The sequence below is a fragment of the Bubalus bubalis genome, chromosome 14 (assembly GCF_019923935.1).
Source record: "Bubalus bubalis isolate 160015118507 breed Murrah chromosome 14, NDDB_SH_1, whole genome shotgun sequence".
NCBI classification, from domain to species: domain Eukaryota; kingdom Metazoa; phylum Chordata; class Mammalia; order Artiodactyla; family Bovidae; genus Bubalus; species Bubalus bubalis.
In genome coordinates, this window is record NC_059170.1 from 43,990,199 (window position 1) to 44,014,140 (window position 23,942).

Genomic DNA, 23,942 nt, shown 5'->3' on the forward strand with positions numbered 1-23,942 from the left:
GTTTTAATTAAAAGCCAATGTCTTTTTTTTTTAATATTGTGTTGTGTGCTCCCTGGTAGATTCTCCCAGTTATTCTTTCTAATAACTAATATTATTTAGTTATTTAGAACTAATAACTAATATTAGTTCTTTCTAAGAACTAATAACTTTCTAATGCTCATGGCCTATTTTAGCCTAAGACTCTGGAGCCCTTCAGAGCAGACCTTTCTAAGCCTTCCCTCTTCCCAGTGGTCTTACTGAAATTTCCAAGTGTGTATCACTGGTTCTCGCTTGGAGTATAGGGGTATCAATTTATGTTATCAGTAGGCTAAGAAAAACATCTCATCCGGGGAACTTAGAAGGGGCGGTCCAGCGTTGTCCCACAGTCATGGATGGGAAGGGATGTGGCCATCATCCACGTCTCTCTTTTTGTTTGTTCCTATCGAGTTGATGGCCTTTTGCTCTGATTCTGTGGCTATCAGTTTACATATTTTTTCAGCTATACTGGTTTGGGTGCAGTTGAAGTCTAAGAAACGCAGGCCTCTGAAATCGGAATGTTCTCATGAATTATGACTCCTATTTTAATTCTCCGATAGGATGCTTATGCACTTGCAAGGTACCCATTCCCCATCCGAGTGTAAAAGGTGTGTGATTGTGTTTAAAACAAACTCGCTGCTCTGTCACTGCTCTGCATTTCATCCTGCATGGACACTTGTTTCCTTAACTGACGCCCGCAGCTACGAGGAGAGAGCTCTCTATCTGGAAGCAATAATTCAGAACCACCGTGAAGTCATGACATTTGAGGATTTCACAGCCCAGGTCTTCTGTCCATCTCCCAGCTACTCGGTCAGCGGAACTGGTGAGTGGCCACGTTGTCCCCCCTAGCTCTGCCCAAGACCCTTCAAATTCTCGAGCTGCAGATGTACACCTGTTTTTCACAGATAAATGCCTGCAAATTTAAGAAGCGCGTTCTCCCCCCCTGAATGCACTAATGAATAACAAAAGGAGTGATGACATTCATTTTAATTTGTTTTGTATCCGAGCTGTTCGCCTGGTCCTTTCCTCCCACCATCCCGTTAACCTCCGCCTCCAGTGAGGTTAATGAACTTGTTCTCAGCCCTATGCTCCGGTTCATTCGGAAGGGTGAGTTTCTTGCTGAGCTGGGAATACGTTGTTTTAAGAGTGGTGCCCGCATCAGGGCCTACTTATCAAGAAAAAGTTCCTCCCAGTCGAAGCCGTTGCTACTAATGCTAAATGGGGATTATGCCGCCGGGATGCTCGGGTCAGGGATTAACGCGGGAGCGACGGGAGGACGTGTCCCCTGGCCCATGGCGGCAGCAGTGTGGCGGGCTGGCTTTCTCTCTCGAGTGGCCCGCGTCCCGGGGACCAGCCACTGAGAGCAGCACCTGGTGTGGGCCTGCTCAGACACTGGCTCCTAAGCACTTCCACTTATGAGGCCAGTGGAAAATCTCAAAAAACATTGTTTTTAGGTTTTACTCTTTTTATATTTCCAATTTAGGAAAAAAAAAAAAAGTGTGCTGGCACTTACCATGATGATATGGTTACTGTGGGGGTTTTTTCCCCCAAAGAATAGAATGATTTGGTAAATTTCTGTATGTAATTACAGATTAATTGCCTTTCAGAAAGCAAGTGGGATATTGAGTCGATGCATGTTGAAATCCTCCATGAGGGGCTTCCTCTTCCTCCGCTGGGGTGGGCACAACTGTTAGGGGGGCCTAATAGATTTCTACCCTGTGTCAGTTGCCTCTGATTGCCGCCTGGCTTCTCCCATCCTGACTTGTTAACAAATATCTTACACACAAAGTGAAAAAAATTAAATTCGGTGAAATAAATCACTTACAAATAAAACCAGCCATGCATCACTGTTGAACATCGCTGGCTGCCAGCCTGGCCTCCCCGAGCTTTGTCAGGAGATAAGAGGGAGAGGCTGGCCCCGCACTGGGAGCCAGGAGCAGCAGGCAGAAGGCCTGGGAGATAAGCAGGCCGCCGAGGTGCAGGGAGCTGCAAAATTTACATAATCGCGCCTCTGCTTCCCTGCGAGGCGTCCAGAAATACAGGGATGGCCTCTATTGATCTTTGTTGAACTGGAATACTAAGCAACATGAGAAAAGCTTATAACTTAAAGCTTTGATTAATGTTTCTTACATTAAAAAAGTAGAACAGCTGTGAATTGAATTCTTTTATATAGTCTGCCAACATTCGATCTAAAGCCCCCACTCCCCCAGCCCTACCCCACCACCCTCCCCCCAACCCCCACAAAAAAAAATCAGTTTCAAGGGAAATGAAGATTTCAAACCCAATCTGGCTAGAGATTGAAAATCACCTCTAATTTTTAGGTGAGAGAACACGAAAGATTTATGGCAAAGCTAGTTTTGTAAAGATCTCATTCAGCTTTTTCCCACCCTCATAAAGTCCTGGGACTGAATTTTTTAGTGCAGGGTTTTTTTTTTTGTTTGTTTGTTAATCTTGAGACAGCTTTTTGTTTTCTAAAATTAAAAGGAATTAAATCAGAGCTAGATGCTTCCATTTCTTAACTGTTATGTTCTAAAGGCTCTTAAGATGATACTGAAATAAGTATTGATAAACTTTATTTTCTATGTATGTTTTAGCCTCTATATAAATTAATTTGATCTTTCCCAAAAGTTCCTAATTATTTACACCAGTTCATGTGTAGGTAACTTCTTAAGTGAGCTGCCATGAGTGATTTAGATTTTTTTTAAGACCCACTGTTTGGAGACTGGCTGCTTTAAGAGTGTTGCATTGGCCAAAGTCACTGAATTGATAAAGGCTCTGACTGCTCGATAAGACCTGGTATTGGAACGTGCACAAAAAGATGGTGAAACCAAAGATGAGATACCAAGCCAAATGCAGGTCCTTCCTCTTTTCAGTTTATTAACATCAGCATCATGTGCCATAACCAGGGTGTTCCGTGTGGACTGAGAACATTTTTCTACACCCATCACACCAATCCATGGATGCAATTTTAAGTCCAGGCATAATGTTCTCTTTCAATGTTTTGCATATCTGCCCACGACAATCATCAGGAAGAAGCTCGAAATCAACTTGGTTTGCCCTGGAATCTGGGGGTACAGTTCCATACTATACACAGGCCCTCTGTCAGAACCACGTCCTCCTCTCGTTCACAGTTCACCAGTTTTGCTTCTGAGGAATCCCTGTTCCCGTCTGTTAACCACTTTGACGGATGAAAACATTTTTCATCTATCCACAGTGTTTTTTTTTTTGTTTTTTTTTAATCCTAGGACAAGTACAGTCAAACCCAGACGAGCCAGGCAGCTTAAACTGAGAAATCGAGGTGAGGGCTGCTCTTCGCAGCGACAAGCCAGCTGGAAAAATTGACCCTGAGCGGCTTAAGCTCCCACAGCGCTCTTAGGATTCGCTCAGACCATCTCTGCAGCGGTGTCGTCAGAGCAGGGCCTCAGGCCCCCGCCCACAGGCTTGCGCGCAGTCCAAGGAACCTGGGGCTCCAATCTCCTTTGTGTTCTTGCCACAGGGCCTTGTGGTCAAGCACAGGACAGTGGCCTGAACCCCACATTAGCCCCACAATGCATTATGCAGCAGGCAGCCCCATCTCTAGAGGGAAGGCCTCCAAGGTCAGCCTTTAAGTCCTAAGTCCTAGGTGTAAGTAAGAGATGTGCCCAGTGATGGGGGCCTATGCCTAAGGAGGCCGCCCTGGGAAACACTCCCCCTTGAGGCTCCCAGGCTCCCTGTCCCAGCACTTGTCACCCAGGGCAGCACAGGGGACCATTTAGACTCACTTTCCAGGACCACAGGTAAAGACATAGTCTTCTGTTATTAGGCTCATAAGTGAGTCCTCAGTTTATTAAAAGAGGTTTAAAACAACTACTTTCTGAGTCAGAAAAAAAATGTTATTTTAAGCCACCCCCTCCCATATCTATTCCACACATTACTCACGTTGCTAATGCCCAGAGCATGAAAGGTATCTGAGCTGCCCTTCCACTGAGCTCTGTAGTCTACTTCCCTTTAGATTCCTTCTTTACTGAGCAGCAAGTTCTATAGGGTGGCCAGGGATTAAATACTGGCTGCAGTGAACACACACGCACATGTTCATATATATGTTTTATGCATGTATTTATATGTGCATTTCACACGTGCGTGTGTGTGCATGCACACACTGGGGTGAGGGACTAATTTTGTGTGTTCAAGACTGTCTCCAGGAAAGGGGGTGTGTGTAGCAGAGAGGCCTTTAAAGGGTTAACTGGAAGGGGCGGGACTGATGTAATCACTGCAGCTCACAGCCAAGTGCATCTGTTGGCCATGAGGTCATTCTTCTGCATGCTAATGATTTGGAAAATCAAGTCTAATGCTTGACATTATCAGAAAGGCTATAAATAGTACAAATCTTTATTTTTTGGAAGCTGTTCTTATTACCTAAGGGAGAGAGAAAGAAAAAAAAAAACTTTAGCTTGGACTTCAGATTGTTTTTTTTTTCCAGAACTGCTTTAAAGGTCATGTCTGGACCTTAAAATCTTGGAGGAATCCACTTGTGTCTGTTGATAAATGAATCCCAAAATCACGGTTGCAGTCACAGCTAGCCATCTGGGAGTGGAGGACTGTTGGTATGTGTACTTTGATATCTGATGGGAAGCATTTCCAAGTGCTTTGTTCAGAAGTTGACAAAGGTGGGTTTTTTTCTGAAAGAACGCCTCCAACCAGGTTAAACGAGGGGTCCTTGTCCGGAAACGTGAATGGACCAGAGTTTGGAGAAGAAGCCTTTCTGCTTTAATGCTGCCGTCTGGAGCCAGCAGAGGGAGCACGGATCTCTGTCTCTCCTGTTAGCCCTGAATGGACACATCTGATTTCTCCAAGGTCTGGCCAGGAGCGCTTCCTCCTTCATGACAGGCCAGAGGGGAGAGGCTCGGGATTTAGAGCAAGTGGAAGGGAATTCCTCGCCAGGCCCCATCAGACTCCACCACGTCTCATGTAGGTCATATTTGGAGCTTAAAGCAGATTAGTCTGAGTCTGTCTGAGGATGCTTCTGCCACCGCCGCTGCAGCTACCGGGCAAAATGGCGAACTTTCATCTGCTCGCCTGGAACAGCATGGGTGCCCTCTCGGAAAGGCTTATGAGGCTCACCTACCTAATAAAAAAAGACGTGTCGTTCTTTTCTACCACAAAATCACTGTTTCAAGTTTGCAGAAGCTATCAGAAGACCCAGCCTGGGGGTCCCTGGGTCATTCTGGCCCTACTGAGACTGCAAGTGTGCTATATTACACATTGGTCCTTCGCCTGGAGCAGAAAGCTGCCCCCAGCTCTCGCTTGCTAAGACCCTTGAGCCCCACTCGGGGTTGCACATACCAGGACACGGCAGCTAATATTCCGCAGTGACCCTGCCATGGACGTTCGCTGGGTGGTTAGCCATTGAGTCAATCCCAGAAACAGCACAAGGTGGAACTGACTCTAACCGCTCCCCCGCCAGTCCAAAGATGAAAGGTTTTCCCCATTCAATCAGAGTGGTCACTTTAGGGATTCATTCAGTTATGCCTCCATCTTTCTCACCCTCCCTCCCTATAAATGTGGTCTGAATAAGGTTTTGCTAAACAGCACTTCTTATGTATTCACCTTCCTCATACATTTGCTGAAACCAGCCTAGAGCACTGTAGACCATGGAGGCAGAAGGGGCTTCAGGAAGCCCCCACGTCCAGGTTCTCACATCATCCTGATAAGCTGTGGACCAGCCGTGAGGGACACCCCAGGGTGCCAGCCTCAGCCACTCCACCCCCTTCTCCTTGTCACAGTGGGATCAGCTGGACAGCATCCCAGGCTCAGAGTGTGACCGCTGTCCTCTCAGGTAGGCTGTCACCTAACCCTGATTGTCAGTGACCTTGGTCACAGAGCTCCTGATGAGCCAATGAGAAGGGAGTTGTTCTAAACAAACCATCTAGACTCTCTGTCTCAAGGTGTCTCTTTGAACCAAGCCTGCTTGGGAAAACTTGCCTCCCTCACTGTGGTCCTTCAGGAAGTCTTCATGAGATGCCAACTCGGTTGGGGAACAGACCCTGACATGACCAGAAACCCAGACCGAAGGAACCGGGGTTCCCAGCACAGCTGTGTGATGCTGGGGGTTCTACTACCTCCTGTCACGGCAGCAGTCAGTGCATTCATCGGCCACTACACTCATGGGACTGTGACAGTCTGTGGGGTCATCTGGCAGTTGTAACTGCAGACCCTCCTAGCCAACCATGTGGAACAGATCAGAGAATGAAGCCCAGAAGATGCGCTGACTCAACAGACAAGCCTCAGATGCTCCCAGGTGCCTGTGTGGGTCAGGCTCCAGGGCTCCATGTGGCCGTGGGGCTCGAGGGGCTTTTAACATTTTCAGGGTGCTAGGAGTACAGCAGGAACCAGGCCCAGAGCCTTAGTGTGGAGGCAGAAGGTGGAGCCATCACCGAACTTTGGGCCACCCTTCCTGTCCGGGACTTTGTACATTTTCCTCTCTCCGTGCTGAAGACGGATCGGGCTGACCTGCTGGGCTCCATCCTCAGATCCTGCTGTCCTCCTGTCCCCCCTCAACCCTGTGCTCAGCACTGGCCACGACCTTCCAACCAGAGCCGGCCTCCCCAACTGCAGGGGGGACGTGTCCTATCAGAGGGCCAGGCTCCGGTGTCCTCTTTGTCTAGCCTGTGGCCTCAGTCAAGTTAGTACCACTCTGCCGCCCAGAGTCCAATTCTGTAAAATGAGCCTAACAGCAGTACCTTCTGAGTTCAGTTCAGTTCAGTTCAGTCACTCAGTTGTGTCCAACTCTTTGCAACCCCATGGACTGCAGCATGCCAGGCCTCCCTGTCCATCACCAACTCTCAGAGCTTACTCAAACTCCTGTCCATAGAGTCAGTGATGCCATCCAACCATCTCATCCTCTGTCATCCCCTTCTCCTGCCTTCAATCTTTCCCAGCATCAGGGTCTTTCCCAATGACTCAGCTCTTCACATCAGGTGGCCAAAGTATTGGAGTTTCAGCTTCAGCATCAGTCCTTCCGATGAATATTCAGGACTGATTTCCTTCAGGATAGACTGGTTGGATCTCCTTGCAGTCCAAGGAACTCTCAAGAGTCTTCTCCAACACCACAGTTCAAAAGCATCAATTCTTCGGCGCTCAACTTTCTTTATAGTCCAACTCTCACATCCATACATGACTACTGGAAAAACCATAGCTTTGACTAGATGGACCTTCATTGGCAAAGTAATGTCTCTGCTTTTTAATATGCTGTCTAGGCTGGTCATCACTTTTCTTCCAAGGAGCAAGCGCCTTTTTAATTTCATGGCTGCAGTCACCATCTGCAGTGATTTTGGAGCCCAAGAGAATAAAGTCTGTCACTGTTGCCATTGTTTTCCCATCTATTTGCCATGAAGTGATGGGACTGGATGCCATAATCTTAGTTTTCTGAATGTTGAGCTTTAAGCCAACTTTTTCACTCTCCTCTTTCACTTTCATCAAGAGGCTCTTTAGTTCTTTGCTTTCTGCCATAAGGGTGGTGTCATCTACATATCTGAGGTTATTTATACTTCTCCCAGCAATCTTGATTCCAGCTTGTGCTTCATCCAGCCCAGCATTTTGGCATACCTTTTCAGTAGAGCCCCGATAGTTCCCACTAAAGGGCACTGGTAAAGGCCCAATGAGTCAGTATATGTACAGGGCTGAGGACACTTCTGGAGACCTCCGCAGGTGTTCCTGAGTGCTCTGCTCACCACCCTGCCCGTTTGGGTTTTTTCTCACTTTGCCCTGTGCCTCCCAGTTTCTCCTCTCCTCCTGGAGTCCCTTCTGCATGTGTTGGCCCGTCTCGTGGAAGAGGGGCTGCAAACTGGTCTGCCACCCATGGGATGCTGGCTGGTTGCCCCACCTATGAGGACGGTCCCACTCTGCAGGCCAGGATGACAGCCCAGAACTCTGCTCAGGTCATCCACAGTGGCCCCCAAATACAAGTTATCTGAGGTCACCATCCATTCAAGGGTTGGAGGTACCCACTCTGCCCGCACATGCTCTGGGCTGCATCTGGGTGTCATTGGCAACCGGCCTGAGAACCACTGATCGCCCTGCACCAGCTGTCACCACCCTCCAACCCATACCCAATTCCACCCTCCCTCTCATGTCACCGGTTCAGCCTAACCCCTGTGCATATGACATTTCTTTTAAAAACTCAAAATGTATCCTCTTGGAAGGGCTTCCCAGGTGGTTGAGTGGTAAAGAACCCACCTGCCAATGCAGGAAACTCAGGTTTCATCCATGGGTCAGGAAGATCCCCTGGAGAAGGAAATGGCAACCCACTTCCAGTATCCTTGCCTGGGAAATCCCATGGACAGAGGAGCCTGGCAGGCTATAGTCCATGGGGTCATAAAAGAGTAGGACACAACTGAGCAACTAAAGAACAACCACCCACACAACGAACATTTGGAAGGCATCAAAATATAAGCCATATCTAGGGTGTGAAGGGTCGAACACAACTGAGCACGCACACCTCCTCTTGGAAATATGTTAAAGCATTCATAGGAGGTTTTTTGACCCATAATCCATTTGCCAGAACTTGGTGGTGCTGGCTCGGCTGTGCCCTGGGTCACTCCCCAGATGCTGCAAGTCCCCAAGTCTTTGGGGGTTTTTGTCTGTGGTGTGGCCTGGAGATGGGGACTTCCTTTCAAAAAGTAGGCAGTTGCTGAGAAACACTGTGTCTCACAAAGGCGACCTGGTCCAGCTTCCTCTAACTTATCTCCCTTACTCCTTGATTTTTCTCAGCCTATGGAGGGAAAGCTTTGTCCTGTGTGTGTGAGTTTCTTGTATCTATATTTGGCCATAATTTCTTTAAAGAATGACATAGCACTTTCTTTCTTATATGCAACAGGAGTACGATAGCAGTGCAGGCAGGAAGAAGACTGACTGTTGCTTTAAGGGGTCCAGGTGTGTCTCCAGGTCACAGATGTGTGTGGGGCCCGAGGCAAGAGCCAGAACAAACGCCATAATTGGGTCTCATCCTCCCCGGCCCCTCCTGTCCTCCCAGTGAAAGTGGAGCCATGAAGAGCAGCAGGACCCCGGCCAGGTGTAGGGGAGGCGGGGCCGCCGGAGCCCGGTGACAATGCAGGCGGGGAAACTGAGACTTGGTCGGGGGCTTTCCTGAATTTTAAAGAGAATTTTCAATCGCCCTGTTTTGCACCACCTTTTGTCCCTTGGACTGCAAGGAGATCCAACCAGTCCATCCTAAAGGAAATCAGTCCTGAATATTCATTAGAAGGACTGATGCTGAAGCTGAAACTCCCAATCCTTTGGCCACCTGATGCAAAGAACTGACTCACTGGAAAAGACCCTGATACTGGGAAAGATTGAAGGCGGGAGAAGGGGATGACAGAAGATGAGATGGTTGGATGGCATCACCAACTCGATGGACATGAGTTTGAGCAAGCTCAGGGAGTTGGTGATGGACAGGGAGGCCTGGCATGCTGCAGTCCATGGGGTTGCAAAGAGTTGGACATGACTGAGCAACTGAACTGAACTTGCCTCATGTTTATTCACCCCTTTTCCCTCTAAAACTCTTACTCTCCCAGTGTCAGCTCTGGAAGAGGGAAGAGATGGATGTGATGAACATCTGCTCCACCTGATCTGAAGGAAAATGATGGTGCCGCCTGTCAGATGTCCCATCGCTGCTCCAGCCCCGCCTTCCCTGGGGAGCTGTCCCCGAGCAGGATGTACTGGGTATTTCAGGGGAGGACGAGGGGCTCTGACACCTTGCGTTCTGTCTCTCCTGTCCCTCTCAGAGCTTCATGTCTCCTTGGGGAGCAGATACTCAGGAATCACCAACATTGTCTTATTTTTCATAAACCCAGATTAGTCGGCTCCAAACCACAACTACCTGTGAAAAAAGATTTATCAAGGGGCAAAAAAGACATTTAGCCAGCAGTTTGGATCAGTTGGGTTGTGATTTCCTTGAGCCAGGCCATACCGTTTGCTTTGTGAGCCGGGAAAGGACAGAAACTTGGCCTGATGTGTGGTAGCTGTCCCACTAAGTGCCCTGCCCATCAGTCTATAATCCTCCCAAGCTGGCTGAGATGGGGACTCTCAGAGGCGTGGATGAGAGGAGATGCAGAGAGGAAGACCCCACACCTCAGAGCCGCCAGCATGGGGACACTCCTGCCCCGGGCAAGCGTGGAGGCTGGCCCCACGTTCCTCAGAAAAGACAGGACCTGAGACTGTTCAAAATATCGACATGCCATTTAATCGGTTCCTTTGGAAGAACTCGAAGCTGCTGCTTTTTCTGTGAAATGCTGCCTTAGGTTTGCCCTGGGTTCTCAGTCCTGCAGGGTTTTAAGTGTGAGTGGCATCCTGCCCCTGCCTCCGTGTTAATTATGGCCCCGGGGACACACAGCAGTTGCCAAGAGATGGCCCGAAAATACCAAGAATTTTTCTCCCAGACAGTTTTTGGAAGTGACTCTTGAAGCTTATTCAAAATAACCTTGAGAAGTTGTTTTGGGAGAATCCAGAGCTCCTGACTCTTCAGGTTCACATGCTTTGTGAGCCGTGAGTGGAGCCTCATGTCCAGAAGGTTCTAGAAGCTGGCACATGGACAGTTTCAGCCACCAGGGTAGGCTCCTGGAAGCCTGGATGGTTTTGCCTGAATTTCTGTTAAGCAGCAACCAAAGCAGAGGCCAAACGGGACCTCTCTTAGTAGCACTGAAGTCTGCGGATGGTGAAAAGAAAGAATATTTTATATTCTCCTTTTCCAGAAGAATATATGAATGATAACCAGGAAATAAACTTCTAAAAAGCTCAGCCACTCAATGGTGCCCAATTCTTTACATCCCTATGGACTGTAGCCCACCAGGCTCCTGTGTCCATGGAATTTTCCAGGCAAGAATACTAGAGTAGGTTGTCATTTCCTATATTTGCAAAGCTGTGCAACCATCACCACAATCTAATTTTAGAGACTTTTAAAAAATCCCTCCTGAAAAACAAAAACCTAAATTCCACTAGCAGTCCATCCTCATCCTACCTTCCAGCCCTAAGCAATCACCAGTCTCGTCCTATCTCTCTGGACCTGCCTGTTCTGAACGTTTCGTATAAATGGAGTCAGATGATACGTGATCTTTGCTGACTGGCTTAATGCACTTAGCACCTCTTCAGGGGTCATCTGTATTGTAATCTGTATCCGTATTTCACTTGTTTTTATCGCCAAATAACATGCCATTGTAAGGGCAGACCACGCTTTGTTTCCATTCATCAGGTGGTGGACATTTGGGACTGTTTCTGTCTTTCAGCTATTATGAATATGGCTGCTATAAACATTTCTGTACTGATTTTCTATTTGGAGACATGAATCATTCAGACTGGTAAAATGAACACTCTCTCCATAGCTGGGATATAACTGAGATCGCTGTGTTCACGTCCTGTGAGACAGTAAGCGGGTCTGGAAGCATCTTTCTCCACCACAGCCTAACAAGACATTAATGTTCAATGTTCAGTTTAGCTAAATTCAGTCATAGATCCTTAAGAATACATTATAGTTATGCAAGGGGAAGAGAAAAATGCCGGAAAAGTTGTTTTCGAAATGTTCCACCTGCTGGCCGAGTCCCTGCACAGGTGGATGGACTTACCAGGCATGCCCTCTCTCTGCCCACCCGTCTTTCAGTCCAGCTGTCCTAGTTTCATGCTTCAGAACCGAAGCTGATGGGCAAGACCAATGACTGAAAAGAAGAAGCCCAGTCCAGAGCCAGAGCCAGGTCTGGGTCCAGGACCCAGCCCCTGTGGCCGGATGGGAAATTCTGGACGCCTTCCTCGGGCCATTTGGAGATGGTAATTAGGCTGGCTAGTGCCCACTGGTCTGGGGTTGCCAGTGTTGAGAGTGTAGGCTCACCCCATCCACTGCTGCACCTGTTCGCATCCTCAGAGCCATTCCAAGGGGTCTGAATAGCCCAGACAGCCCTCCGATCTCCCACTCAGCCCGCCTTCCTGCCTCAAGGATATTTAGCTCTCACCCGAAGCCAGAACGCCAGCCCACTGCTTTCTGTCCCTCAGCATGCCAGCTCTCAGAACCATTCCCTTCCCTAATTATCCTGAACCAGCTAATTGTCTCCCACACTGACTGCTCAGTAACTAGGACCCAGGGAGAGCAGCCACTCTTCTTGTCCGACCCTGCCCAGCGCATGTCCCAGGGGGCAGTCCTGGACAGCAGCCTTGCCTCGGAGATAAGACGCTCGGTGCAAATCTTTGCTCTTCTGCTCTGCCAGTGAGCGCAGCCAGAGAAAACAGGCCATGGAAAGGCCCACCGGCTCTTGAAAAGCCTCCACGAGGCGCCAACCAAGTTGGTGATCTCCTTGTCCTTGGAAGTCCTGGTGGATAGTATCCAGGTGTCAGAGGAGTCATACGAGAACTGAGAAGTAGGATGTCCTTCTCTAAAAGACACCTTGGGGGTGTCTGAGCCACGTTGCCCATTGGTGTTCCGAGTTACCCCCATGTCCCCTCCAGTTCTCCCCACGGGGGTCTTGCTCCGCTGCTCTCAGACGTGAGTGGGGCCAACTCCCCACTGCCAACACCATTCACCTGTAAGGAAACTCCATACTTAACATGCGTATTAACCATACAATCAGTGCTTCTCAACCTTTTATCCTTCTTGCCCCGCATTTTTATTTCCTAATTTGTCCTCTCCCCCAAAACACCACAGATACATGGTCTACCTGTATATTTTCCATGCTGACATCGGAGCTTTGTACAAATAGAGAATAAGACATCTTTGTCTCCCAACAGCACGCCATTAACTCCTCCCCCAAAACCTCCGAAAGCAGAGGTTTCATCTGTCACCTGGAGCCTAGAACATGTCCTGGGACACACCAGGTGCCCAGCCAATGAGATAATGACATGGTTAGACTTCATGTCTCCCGTGTCCCTGGGCATCACACAGCTTCGAGCACCGTGGTCTCCTGGTGCTTCCAATACTGCCCAGGTTAGTCGGAATCTCATGCTGACCCCCCCTGGGGAGGCGTCAGGAAGCTGACAGCCTGCTGCTCTGCTCCATGCAGGGGGTCCCCGCCCTCCAGGAGCACTGTCTGTGTGTCAGGCCGAGTGACATTTGAGCCCCATGGAATAATTATGGCAGCCCCCAACTGCCGCTGTCTCTGCATCTCCTTAACTCGCCAGTGGATTGGCAGTCCCTGAGACTTTCTGTCCGGTCCAGCACAGCACACCCGGCTGCATGTGGGGACGCACTGGGAGAAGGGCCGCCTGTCCTCATCAGCAATTACAAACAAGCCCTCCATTGTCAGCCGCGCCATCTGTTTGCTCAGTCCCACCAATCCGGTGCCTGTACGCCCAGCATTGCCAGCGCCTAGGGGCTGCAGGGGAGGGGGCCATGGAGCCCTTCGTGGGGAGACCCTTTGCTCACAGTGGAGAGGATCGACAGCATGGAAGCTGAGCCCCTCGGCGGGAGGAAGACTCATGGAGATGTTCCACAACCGCCACCTTCCGGGAGCTCACAGTGCATTGTGAGGAAGAGGGGCAGTCTTGATCGTTGCAGTGTTTAGAGGTCCCACAGAAAGCAGAGCAGTCCAGCGCCAAGAGTCAACACTGCCCGAGAACTCGCTGTGCCGCTAGAGCTCACTTTCCATGTAAAGACAGCCGTTCAGTGTCTAGAAATCAAGGAAGACAGACAAGTCTAGTGCGTCATCACTGTTGTTCTCTGTCCTGAAGTTCCCAACCCCACGTAACTTTAGGGGGTATGGGGGAGTGAAATTTCATCGACAGATTAGAAAATATGGCCTCAGATAAACCCACATTCCTTCCAAAAAGCCCCACCTAAGATCTGTCACTGGTCCCTCCTCCAGCGGCATCCGTCTTAGAAATTGGCCGTGGTCACTGCGCCAGCCTTGCGGGCGAGGTCAGCAGACTATCCAGGTTCACCACAGTGGTCAGGCAGACAGCAGTCCATGTCACTGATAGAAAAGTCCTTTGTCCAGATTTGATGGTGGGATGGTGGTTTTTCAATTGCTCAGTCATGTCCAAGTCTTTGCAGCCCCATGGACTGCAGCACGCCAGGCTTCCCTGTCCTTCACCATCTCCCAGAGTTTGCTCAAATTCATGTCCATTGAGTCAGTGATATCATCCAACCATCTCATCCTCTGTCACCCCCTTTTTCTCCTGCCCTCAATCTTTTCCAGCATCAGGGTCTTTTCCAGTGAGTCGGCTCCTCGCATCAGGGGGCCAAAGTATTGGAGCTTCATCTTCAGCATCAGTTCTTCCAGTGAATCTTCAGGTTTGATTTTCTTTAGGATTGACTGGTTTGATCTCCTTGCTGTCTAAGGGACTCTCAAGAGTCTTCTGCAGCACCACAATTTAAAAGCATCAATTCTTTGGCACTTGGCCTTCTTTATGGTCCAAAAAGCCTCTTGATGAAAGTGAAAGAGGAGAGTGAAAAAGTTGGCTTAAAGCTCAACATTCAGAAAACAAAGATCATGGCATCCAGTCCCATCACTTCATGGGAAATAGATGGGGAAGCAGTGGAAACAATGTCAGACTTTATTTTTCTGGGCTCCAAAATCACTGCAGATGGTGACTGCAGCCATGAAATTAAAAGACGCTTACTCCTTGGAAGGAAAGTTATGACCAACCTAGATAGCATATTCTAAAGCAGAGACATTACTTTGCCAACAAAGATTCGTCTAGTCAAGGCTATGGTTTTTCCTGTGGTCATGTATGGATGTGAGAGTTGGACTGTGAAGAAGGCTGAGCACCAAAGAATTGATGCTTTTGAACTGTGGTGTTGGAGAAGACTCTTGAGAGTCCCTTGGACTGCAAGGAGATCCAACCAGTCCATTCTGAAGGAGATCAGCCCTGGAATTTCTTTGGAAGGAATGATGCTAAAGCTGAAACTCCAGTACTTTGGCCACCTCATGCTAAGAGTTGACTCACTGGAAAAGACTCTGATGCTGGGAGGGATTGGGGGCAGGCGGAGAAGGGGACGACAGAGGATGAGATGGCTGGATGGTATCACTTACTCGATGGACGTGAGTCTGAGTGAACTCCGGGAGTTGGTGATGGACAGGGAGGCCTGGCGTGCTGCGATTCATGGGGTCACAAAGAGTTGGACACGACTGAGCGACTGATCTGATCTGATCTGATGGTCCAACTCTCACATCTGCACGTGACTACTGGAAAAACCATAGCTCAGACTAGACAGACCTTAGTCGGCAAAGTGATGGCGGTCTAGTGACACTGAACTAGGAGTGTTGTGGGGGTCGGGGTGAGGAGCTGTCGCCTGACTCAGAAAGAAGTCGTTGCATTTGCAACATGGCAAAGCACGTGGGAAATAGGACGGCCGTGGAGGAGTGAGTGGTTGAGAAAAACCGTCCGTGCGGTGGAGCTCAGAGCCTCTCTGGGGTCCGACAGTACTGCTGGGGTCCTGCTGCTCTGTGAGTGAGAGTCCAGTTTTGCCTCTGAAGGGTCCCCTTTGAAGCTACCCTCTGCACAATACACCTCACTCTTCCTCCCTGGCAAACGTGACATAGAAGGTGACGCCTGTACCACATTAACACACTGCGTGCCCCTCAAAAACCTGTAAAATGAAACTTAGAGACGTGTGAACTTATACAGTTAGTGGGTATCAGTTATTTTTTCAGGGCCTCCAGAGAATTCCAAATGCTTGTCTTGAAAACTCTTAGCTTTGACTATACCTAAGACAAAACATTAGGAACCCTCGTGCAGCAGGAACGGGACACTGAGCCCCCCTCCCCAAGGCCCCATTAAGGCCAGCAGTCAAAGGCCGACCCACACGCGCTGGGTCAGAGCTCCCAGCGTCTGCAGGGCTCCCACAGCAACTGACACACGTCCTGGGAAAGCTAACGTCGCCTTCGTTTCACACCTGTACAGGTGACGACAGCCAGAATTTTGTCCTGCCAAGTGGAATTTCAGGTGAATTTTCAGTTGGTAATGATCTCGAAAGCTGCAGGAACACTCAGGCAGCCCAGGAACAGATGTATTTTTAGCACCGTGTTCATTATCGAGTTGGGCTGTGCGTGTGCAGGGCCTGTATTCACTCCATTTTATGTTCTTTCCCTTCAGATTAAAATGCATGAAGGTCTCGCTGCAGTGTTTGAACAAGGTAAGTTCAAAGAACAAGTGTTTGAACTGACACGTCAGTGGAGTTGCCCAGCGCCCTGCTCTTGGAGGAGTGGGGGAGAGTTCACTCACTGACTTGCCTCCCTCCGGGGCTAGGGGTTCCTGCCGCCTCCCCCTCAGCCCTGAGGGGCTCTGTCCTGCGTGTCTGCGCTGCCCGCCTGCCCAGGAAACCCACCCCAGCCTTTCTCTGGCTCCCCGTGCTCCGGGTGGAATCTGACACCAACACCTGCCATCCCAGAAAATGTCTTTGTCGCCTGCCCTTTTGTGTGCGGGGGGCCTCAGGGAGCCAGTAGGCCCGGGGCCGCCCCCTTTTTATTGTTGCCAAGCCTGGAGGAGTGGGGGTCTTGAGATGGGCCGATAAGATGCAGCACGTTGGGGCCGGCCTTTGACCGCTGGCCTTAATGGGGCCTTGGGGGCCTGGGCTGGGGAGGGCAGGTCGTCTTGGGGCTGCTGAATGGGACAGCTGGGAGAGGAAGAGCAGACAAAAGCTGAGGGGCGCAGAGGGCAGGGAACCCTGGCATCGCTGTGGTTTAGGACCCAGAGGGCAGGCTGGCCACGGCAGGTGTGACCTCCGTGGGCTGGGGTCTGGACCCTGCCCAGTACCCTGATGGACAGTGGACACCTTGCAGCAGAGCCTCTCGGGGTGGCCCAGGCTGTACCTCCTCGTGGAGTCACGGGTGGAAGGGAGACCCGATGCTGAGGGTGACCAGGAACCTGAGGGTGATGAGGATTCGGACAGGCGGATCAGGGAGCGAGCTGTCATTTATCAACCACATCACCCAATGGAGCCGGGGCACAGACACCCTCCCTTCTGGGTCTATGTGAACTGGGAGGTGAGGGTCTGGATTTTTGGGTTTATCCCATGCTCTGCCCTCCTCCCCCCGGCAGGCCCACAGCACAGGGAGCTGACCCTCCAACCCAGCTGCTTTTTCTTGACCCCCAGCCACAGAATTGTCCCAACCTGGGCTCACTGGTGCCAGCCCCCAAGGTGACACGAGCCACAAAGCCCGTGTCGGCCAGGCAGAACAGTATACACTCTTCCCTAGTCGTAGGGATTCACACAAAAGCCTCTTTTTTTTTTTTTTTTTTTGCTGGGACCCCGTATCTCCTAAGGTGGCCAAGTGGGGCTCCAGGGTCCTTTGAACACTGGCTTCTAGCACAAGGAAAGGCCGGGTGGAGGCAGCGGCTGTCAGCGGCCAGGAAAGGGATCACCCCCCTCTGTGGCCAGCCTGCTCTGTCCGTGGTGGCCACCTCCCCATCAATCATGGGGGGCACGGTGGGAGCCAGCGCAGGCCACGGACATGCCAGAGGCAAGGTGGGGACTGGAGGCATGCAGGGGACTTGTGGTGCAGTCTCCTGCTCTGGCGTGACCTTCCTGGGGCGCCAGTGGTGGGGTCACTGCCCTGAGATGCCCGAAGGCCACTTTGCACTGAGAGTTTCACGCTGGTCCAAGTTGGCATTGCCCTACCCACCTGCCATGCTGCAGTGCAGGACTGTGAGGGCCAGCCCCCTGGGCCTTCCTGGCTGGAGTAGGGGAGTAAATATTTCCCTTCTGATCCAGCAATACTCACACCTGATATCACATCTTTGAGCATCACTTTATCTCCTGAATTTTTACTTGCTTTTTTTCCCCCTTGCTTCCCTCTCCCAGTGGATCTGAAATCAGTGTGGGTGGGGTTGGTTCCTAGTTGGTGGTGGTTTAGTCACTAAGGTGTGTCCAACTCCCGTGACCCCATGGACTGCAACCCACCAGGCTTCTCTGTCCATGGGGATTCTCCAGGCAAGAATACTGGAGTGGGTTGCCATTTTCTTCTCCAGGGGGATCTTCCCGGCCCAGGGATCGAACCTGGGTCTCCTGCATTGCAGACAGATTCTTTACCGACTGGGCTATGAGGGAAGCCCTGGTTCCTAATTAATGATGTGAAATTTTATACAATTTAAAGTGAAGGTGTTCAAGCTGGAATCGTATCTGGGATGGAGTCAGGGGTGTTCTCCCTGCTGCCCGCCCTGATGAACCACACGCCGACGTCCTCCAGGGGCCTGGGGTGATGTCCGTAACCAGTGCCATCTCCACCTTGGATGACAGTATAGCTATGCTGCTTTTACCAAAAATCAGCCTGTTTTCAAATACAAAAACAGCAGAAGAGAGACTCACAACTCCTCTCTCTGCCCGACCTTCCTGGGCCTGGAAGGGGGTGACAGAAGAGGCCAGGCTTGGGACATCTTAAGGAGCCATTTGGGGAACAAGCCTGGGGTAGGCAGTCTCCTGGGGTCCAAGCGTGTTCACAGGTGTTGATTCCAGAGGCTTTCCCTAGAAACAAGAAGGTCAGGTCCAAAAATGAAAGGAGATGCTGTCTGTGAATAAGGCCACTTATGTAAATTAATTTCAAAGGCTGGTAATGAGAGAAATGTCAGGCCAAAGCCCGGAAGTGAAGCATGCTGGGAGAAGGCTAGACAGCCTGCTTTTGAGGAAGCTGGGGCGAAACCCAGCAGGGTTTAAAAATAGGTTATTAGAAGGGTGATGAAATGGTCCTCCCTCGAAGCAGGGCCCGGGGGACCCACCTCAGCAACAACGGCCATGTGTTGCAGCAGCGGGCGCCTGGGTTCCTGGAGCAGCCCTGGGGATGGGGCGTGCGCAGGCTTCAGCTTCGTTCCTTTTTCTCTCTGGGACCCAACAGCTGTAGGCACTTCTGGACTTGTTCAATTAGTCCTGACCTCCCATCTCAGACCCCTTGGGGAATAATCGAGCTGTAAGCCTGGTGTAAAGTATCAACATGTAAATCCATGTAAATAATAACACGATGGAGCCACAAGCCGCCCCTGACTTTTTTTCTTGTTCTTTCACTGATTCTGGGGCAGCTCTGCTCCGTCGCCCTTGCCCCACACCCACAGTGTTAATGGTGCCTTTTCTCTTCCTTCTTTACTTGAGGATTGGATGTAAGGCCCAATACATTTCAAAAAGATTCACAGCTCCTTTTGCGCTGCAGGAAGGTCTAGAGCAAAGGCTGGGAGGTCTGTGGGTTCATCCAGCAAACATCCCTGCACACGTGTGGGACCAGGCAGGGGTCCAGCCCTCTTCCTGGGGACATGCCACATCCTCCCCCTCCACCCTGTGCCCACAAGGGCCTCCCTCTGCTTCCTTCCAGGGCCCTGGCTGCCGGGCTGAGCTCCCCTCTATGGTGCCTCTTGGGGAGGAGGAGATGGAGGACACTCCCCCACTTCCCCATCCGAACCCCCAAACCCAGGCTCCGGGAACCTTGCTGCTCTGCCTGTGTCCTCTGCAAGTCTCCCCGCTCACGGGCTTCTGAACTTGAGGAGGAATCCCACCAAAATGCTGCGGATCAGACTCTCAAACTAGGCGGTAGCATCTCAGGAACCTTGGACTGTGAAAGAAGAAAAGTTGCCAACAACCAGAGACGCACCCGCCGGTGGGGCTCCCCCAGCAGAGGGAACAGGAGGAGGTTCTGGGCTCCCCAGGAGGGCGGGGGGCAGCTGGCTCTGTCCCCCAGGAGTCTCCTTTGCTTTGTAAACTGTCCGATGTTTCCCTGTCCCGCTCTTGGAGGAGGGCTTCCTGCATTGGTTTTGCTTCTCCTTCTGTTAGGATTCACGGCTAGCCCAAAATTTCATCATCATGGAAATTGGCTTTCCCCTGGGCCTCGAGCCCGGGAGAAGTTGTGCCTCCGTTGCTGTGTTTTCCACCTGGTCCCCAATGCCCGCTAACCAGGGAGAGCATTCCTGACCCTGACCCTGACCCTATCCTTGCTGGAGGCCCTCTACGTGGTGATGGTGAAGCTCCTATCTCAGGGCGCTCGGGTGATTCTAGAAACACAGAGTCCTGTCCCTGCAAAAGCTCCTTCCTGGCCTCACCCTATGGTAGGCGCCCCCCTGCCTCCTGCTGGGAGGGGCCTTCCACACTTTTCCCGACACACAGAGCTTTAGGGGGACTGAACTCCAGAGAAGGGTGTGATCCCTACTTTGTATCCATTTGGCTGCCCAAGAGGGGCCTGTTGTGTTTTTGTTTTTGTTTTCAGAAAGGGAAGAAGGACAGCCCCACTTTCCATTTGTGCTTGCCAGGTGCCCTTGCTGGGGTTGGGGTGTTGGGCGCTGGCCCTCTGCTAGTCACCGAGGCCCTCGGACCATCTCCAGAGTGAGCCCTGAGCCTGGAACAGGGGAGCCACCAGCTAAGAACCCAGAAGGTTCTCCATGCAGGTGCTTCCCGCCCAGCCTGCCGTCACCTCTACACTCCTGCACCCACCCGCGGGTGCCCCCAGCCTACCCCTTGCCCACCTTCCAGCTGGGCCCTCCGAGCCCCTTGCCCAGCAGGGCCACCATCTTCCCTGACCACCCACCGCCCAGTGGGCTGGTGCCTAACAATGGCAGGGGGAGCAGGCAGACCCTGGAGACTGTGAGACGGGATTCAGAAGGGCTTTCCTGTTAGAAGGCGGGGACTTCTGATTCTCCAGGGAGCTTGTTTCTCTGCTTTACAGAGAATGGTGGGTAGGACTTGAGGCCAGGCCCACAGGCAGGGGCGGCTCAAGCACTGCTGGGACCTGAAAGAACCCAGTTCGTCCCAACAGAAACAGCTCTCCCGGCTGGTCTGTCAATGGTTTGTCCACCAATTGCAGGCTTGGTAGCAACATCAAGGGTGACCAGAAGTGACCACCTTCTCTGTTGTATCAGCAAATGTCACAACTCTTGTCCTCCCGGGCACTCCCCCCACCGCCCCCCAACCCCAGCTTTGAGTGACTTCGGGTTTCTGCTCAGCGTGGTTTGGCCCACATGGCCCCAGAGTCAGGTTCTGCTCCATGTGGGTTCCTCGATCCTACAGGAGGGACATCACGTGCTCCTGAGTCCCACATAAGCTCTAGCTTCTGGGAGACCATGTCACCTTCAGGCTCTAGACAACCCCTGTATCAGAATTCTTAAACTTGGTTTCAGGACTCATACTGAAGCCCCCCTCCCCGGACTCCCGCCCCATGATTCCAGCCCTCCTGACCTGGAGTGGGAAAGGTGGTTGTAGGTAGCAAATACATAGACTTTCCTATAATCCCAAAAGATTCTGACCACCCTACGACCCCAGAGGACAGCTAACTGTGTGATGGCTCTTCTCAGTAACAGCTTTGGTTTAGAAACACAGGGACTAGTGACCAGGTTTTTTGCTTGCAATCACGTGCACTTGAATCGCTTTTGTTATTTGGGGTGGAAAATTGAAACGATCAAGTTTTTTTTCTTTTTTTTTTTTTTTCACTTAGAAAAGCAAATATTGAGCTTCTGTAATAAATGCCTTTCAGCAAAATTTCCAAGGGTCACTTATCCGGTGGGCACCCACCTGAGTCACCATGCTGACTCATGACATTAGTAGGTCAGCCATCCGTAAACACAAGTGGCCCTTGCTGGCCCCAAATGGAGAAGACTCGCGGGCTTCCAGGCAGGCCCAGGTCTTCCGCCCACCTCTCTGCACGTTGATTTCCGTCTGAAGCAAAGATAGTGATCTCTAGTCTCACTGAGTAGGTGTTTGTACTTAAAAAAAAATAGTAATTCCACAAAATGATGACATTTTAAGTAGTAAAACCTTAATTAGACAGCAGTGAGGACTTGTGGCTTGAAGACGGGACTGTCACGGTGTCTTCCTGTGGTTAAGGAAAGGTCTTCCCAGCTGCCACAGGGAAGGAAGGGGGCTTCAGCCTTGACTCTGAGAGAGGCTGGCTGGTGGGACCCTCATCCTTACCACGAGATCCTTCGGATCCTTAGACAATGCAGGTCACATGTTCCTGACCTTCCTTGGGAGTGACCACCCACACTTCATCTACTGTCTTATCTGCAGGCGGGAGGGGTGCTTTTACGATGACTGTGACGTCTTAGATGTAACTATGTAACCCTTATAGCGACTGAAGGGAAATGTCCACACCCAATGGGAAATTCCACAGGAAACAACCATGTCTTCATTGCACTCAGTACCTATGTATGACATACATGTTAAGTGAATGTTTTCTTGGGTTTTCCAGGTCTACAATATTTAGTCCATGTAAATGATAGAATTTGATAAATATGGTAAATTAAGTTATAAGGTGTCATTTGATTTCTCTTTTGCTGTCTCACGTTATTTAATGTTCCTGATGCTCCATACCTGGTTTGTGCCTACGTCGGTGTAGACTGTGCCTGTAAGCCACTTGGCTGGCACAGTGCCCCTCGGTGAGGGGCGCCCTGCCCCCAAGGAGCACACGGCTCACCAATGGCCACTACCTGACTCCCCAGTTTGCCCTCCCTCTTTAATTCTGATTTACTGTGACGACTCAATAAAGTAGAAACACAGCATTCACATGCCATATGTTCCTCGTGTTTTCATTGTAGTTAGAAGGAAAATAAAGTTTATCCTGGCGTCTAACAAAAGATGGTTTACATTTTTATCAGATGAAGTTGTTCAAAAGCATTTTTTTAAACCAAAACCTTAATAAGTATCCCAAATAGTAGCCAGGATGGATACAGGGAGGTTTGCTGATACGTTGTGTAAAAAAATGACTTCTTGGTTCATAACCTGGAAGCCAAGATCAAGCGTCATCGCTCTCCTATGTCTCAATGCCCCCCTGCTCCTCCCTTCTGCATCAAGGCCCACAGTGAGCCCTGGCTTTGGAGCCCATCTCCCCAGAGCAGCCCTCTGTATCAGTCACTCTTCCAGGGGTCTGGAGCCCCTGACCCTGATGAGCAAGGGTCCAGCTTGGAGGCTTTGTCTTGTGAAGAAGTGATAGACGGTGTAATAATACCCCCTGTGCTGCAGCTGAAGCCCACTTGTGGCCTCACCTCAGGACTCCAGCCATCAACCATCACATTCAGACAACCTAGCCAGGTGGCCCCTACCAGCATCCTGGGCTACTTCCATACCCTGGACAGCAGGGAACTTCCAGGACATTAGACAATCAAGCTTTGCAAAAAGCATCCATTCGTCCATCTGCAAATATTTGCCAAGTCCCTGTTACTTACAAGACATTTAGTGACCTCCATGGGGAGCTGCTGTCCTGGGAACCAAGTAGAGCCTGAATCCTTTTGGCTTTTTTTTTTTTTTCTCTAAGCTTTTGACTATTAGCAGGAGCTCACTTTGAAGGTATACTTCACCTTTAATGCTTGATTCCTCATAAAAGGGAGCTGGGTGATTTCATTTGTTAGGGAGACTTCGTAAGATTCTGAGTCCTACCCAACCCCCCACCACCTAGATTCTTACCAATAGGTGTGGTGGGACCCATCATCTGTTTTTTTCAACCGCCCCCCCACCCCGCCCCAAGAATTCTGCTCTTTATAGAACAAAGGAGAAATTAGGAATTCTCAGTGGTTAGGACCTCGCACTTTCACTGCAAAGGGTGTGGATTTGATCTGTGGCTGGGGAACTAAGATCCCACAAGCCATGCAGCACAGCCAAAAAAAAAGAAAAAAAAAAAGGAATTCTTAGTAGCCTCCCTTCTGGACCATGTCAGACATGAAAAACACTGACTAGATTCATTCAAGCAAACATATTGCTATCACAAATATCAGATGACATTATGTAATCAAAATTCTCTTTAAACATTTTTTAAATTTTTATTTATTTTTAGCTATGCTGTGGAGGCTGGAGGCTGTAGGATCTTAGTTACTTGACCAGGGATCAAACAAGCACCTCCTGCAGTGGAAGCACAGACTAACCACTGAACCACCAGGGAAGTCTCCCAAATTCTGCCTAAAACACTAACTTAAGAAATGAAGAGGAAGGGGAAAAAAAAAAAAAAGAAAAAGAAATTAAGAATAAATGAATAAATTCTGTCAGGGACAAGAATACAGTTCCCTGTGTGTCT

At 50.2% G+C, this 23,942-nt stretch overlaps 1 protein-coding gene across 21 annotated transcripts in view; it reads left to right on the forward strand.

Annotated features, from left to right (window-relative positions):
• Positions 1-22,446, forward strand: part of RALGAPA2 (Ral GTPase activating protein catalytic subunit alpha 2) — a 279,853-nt gene extending 257,407 nt beyond the window's left edge. For 5 of the 21 annotated variants that reach the window (XM_025264145.3, XM_025264146.3, XM_025264160.3 and 2 more), the window contains 2 exons: positions 717-838; positions 9,567-10,792. In XM_025264145.3, coding sequence (XP_025119930.3) covers positions 717-838; positions 9,567-9,625 — 181 coding nt within the window. In that variant the 3' untranslated portion in view covers positions 9,626-10,792. The other 16 variants (XR_003103176.3, XR_003103175.3, XR_003103174.3 and 13 more) reach the window with 16 other exon arrangements.
• Positions 22,447-23,942: the final 1,496 nt, after the last annotated feature.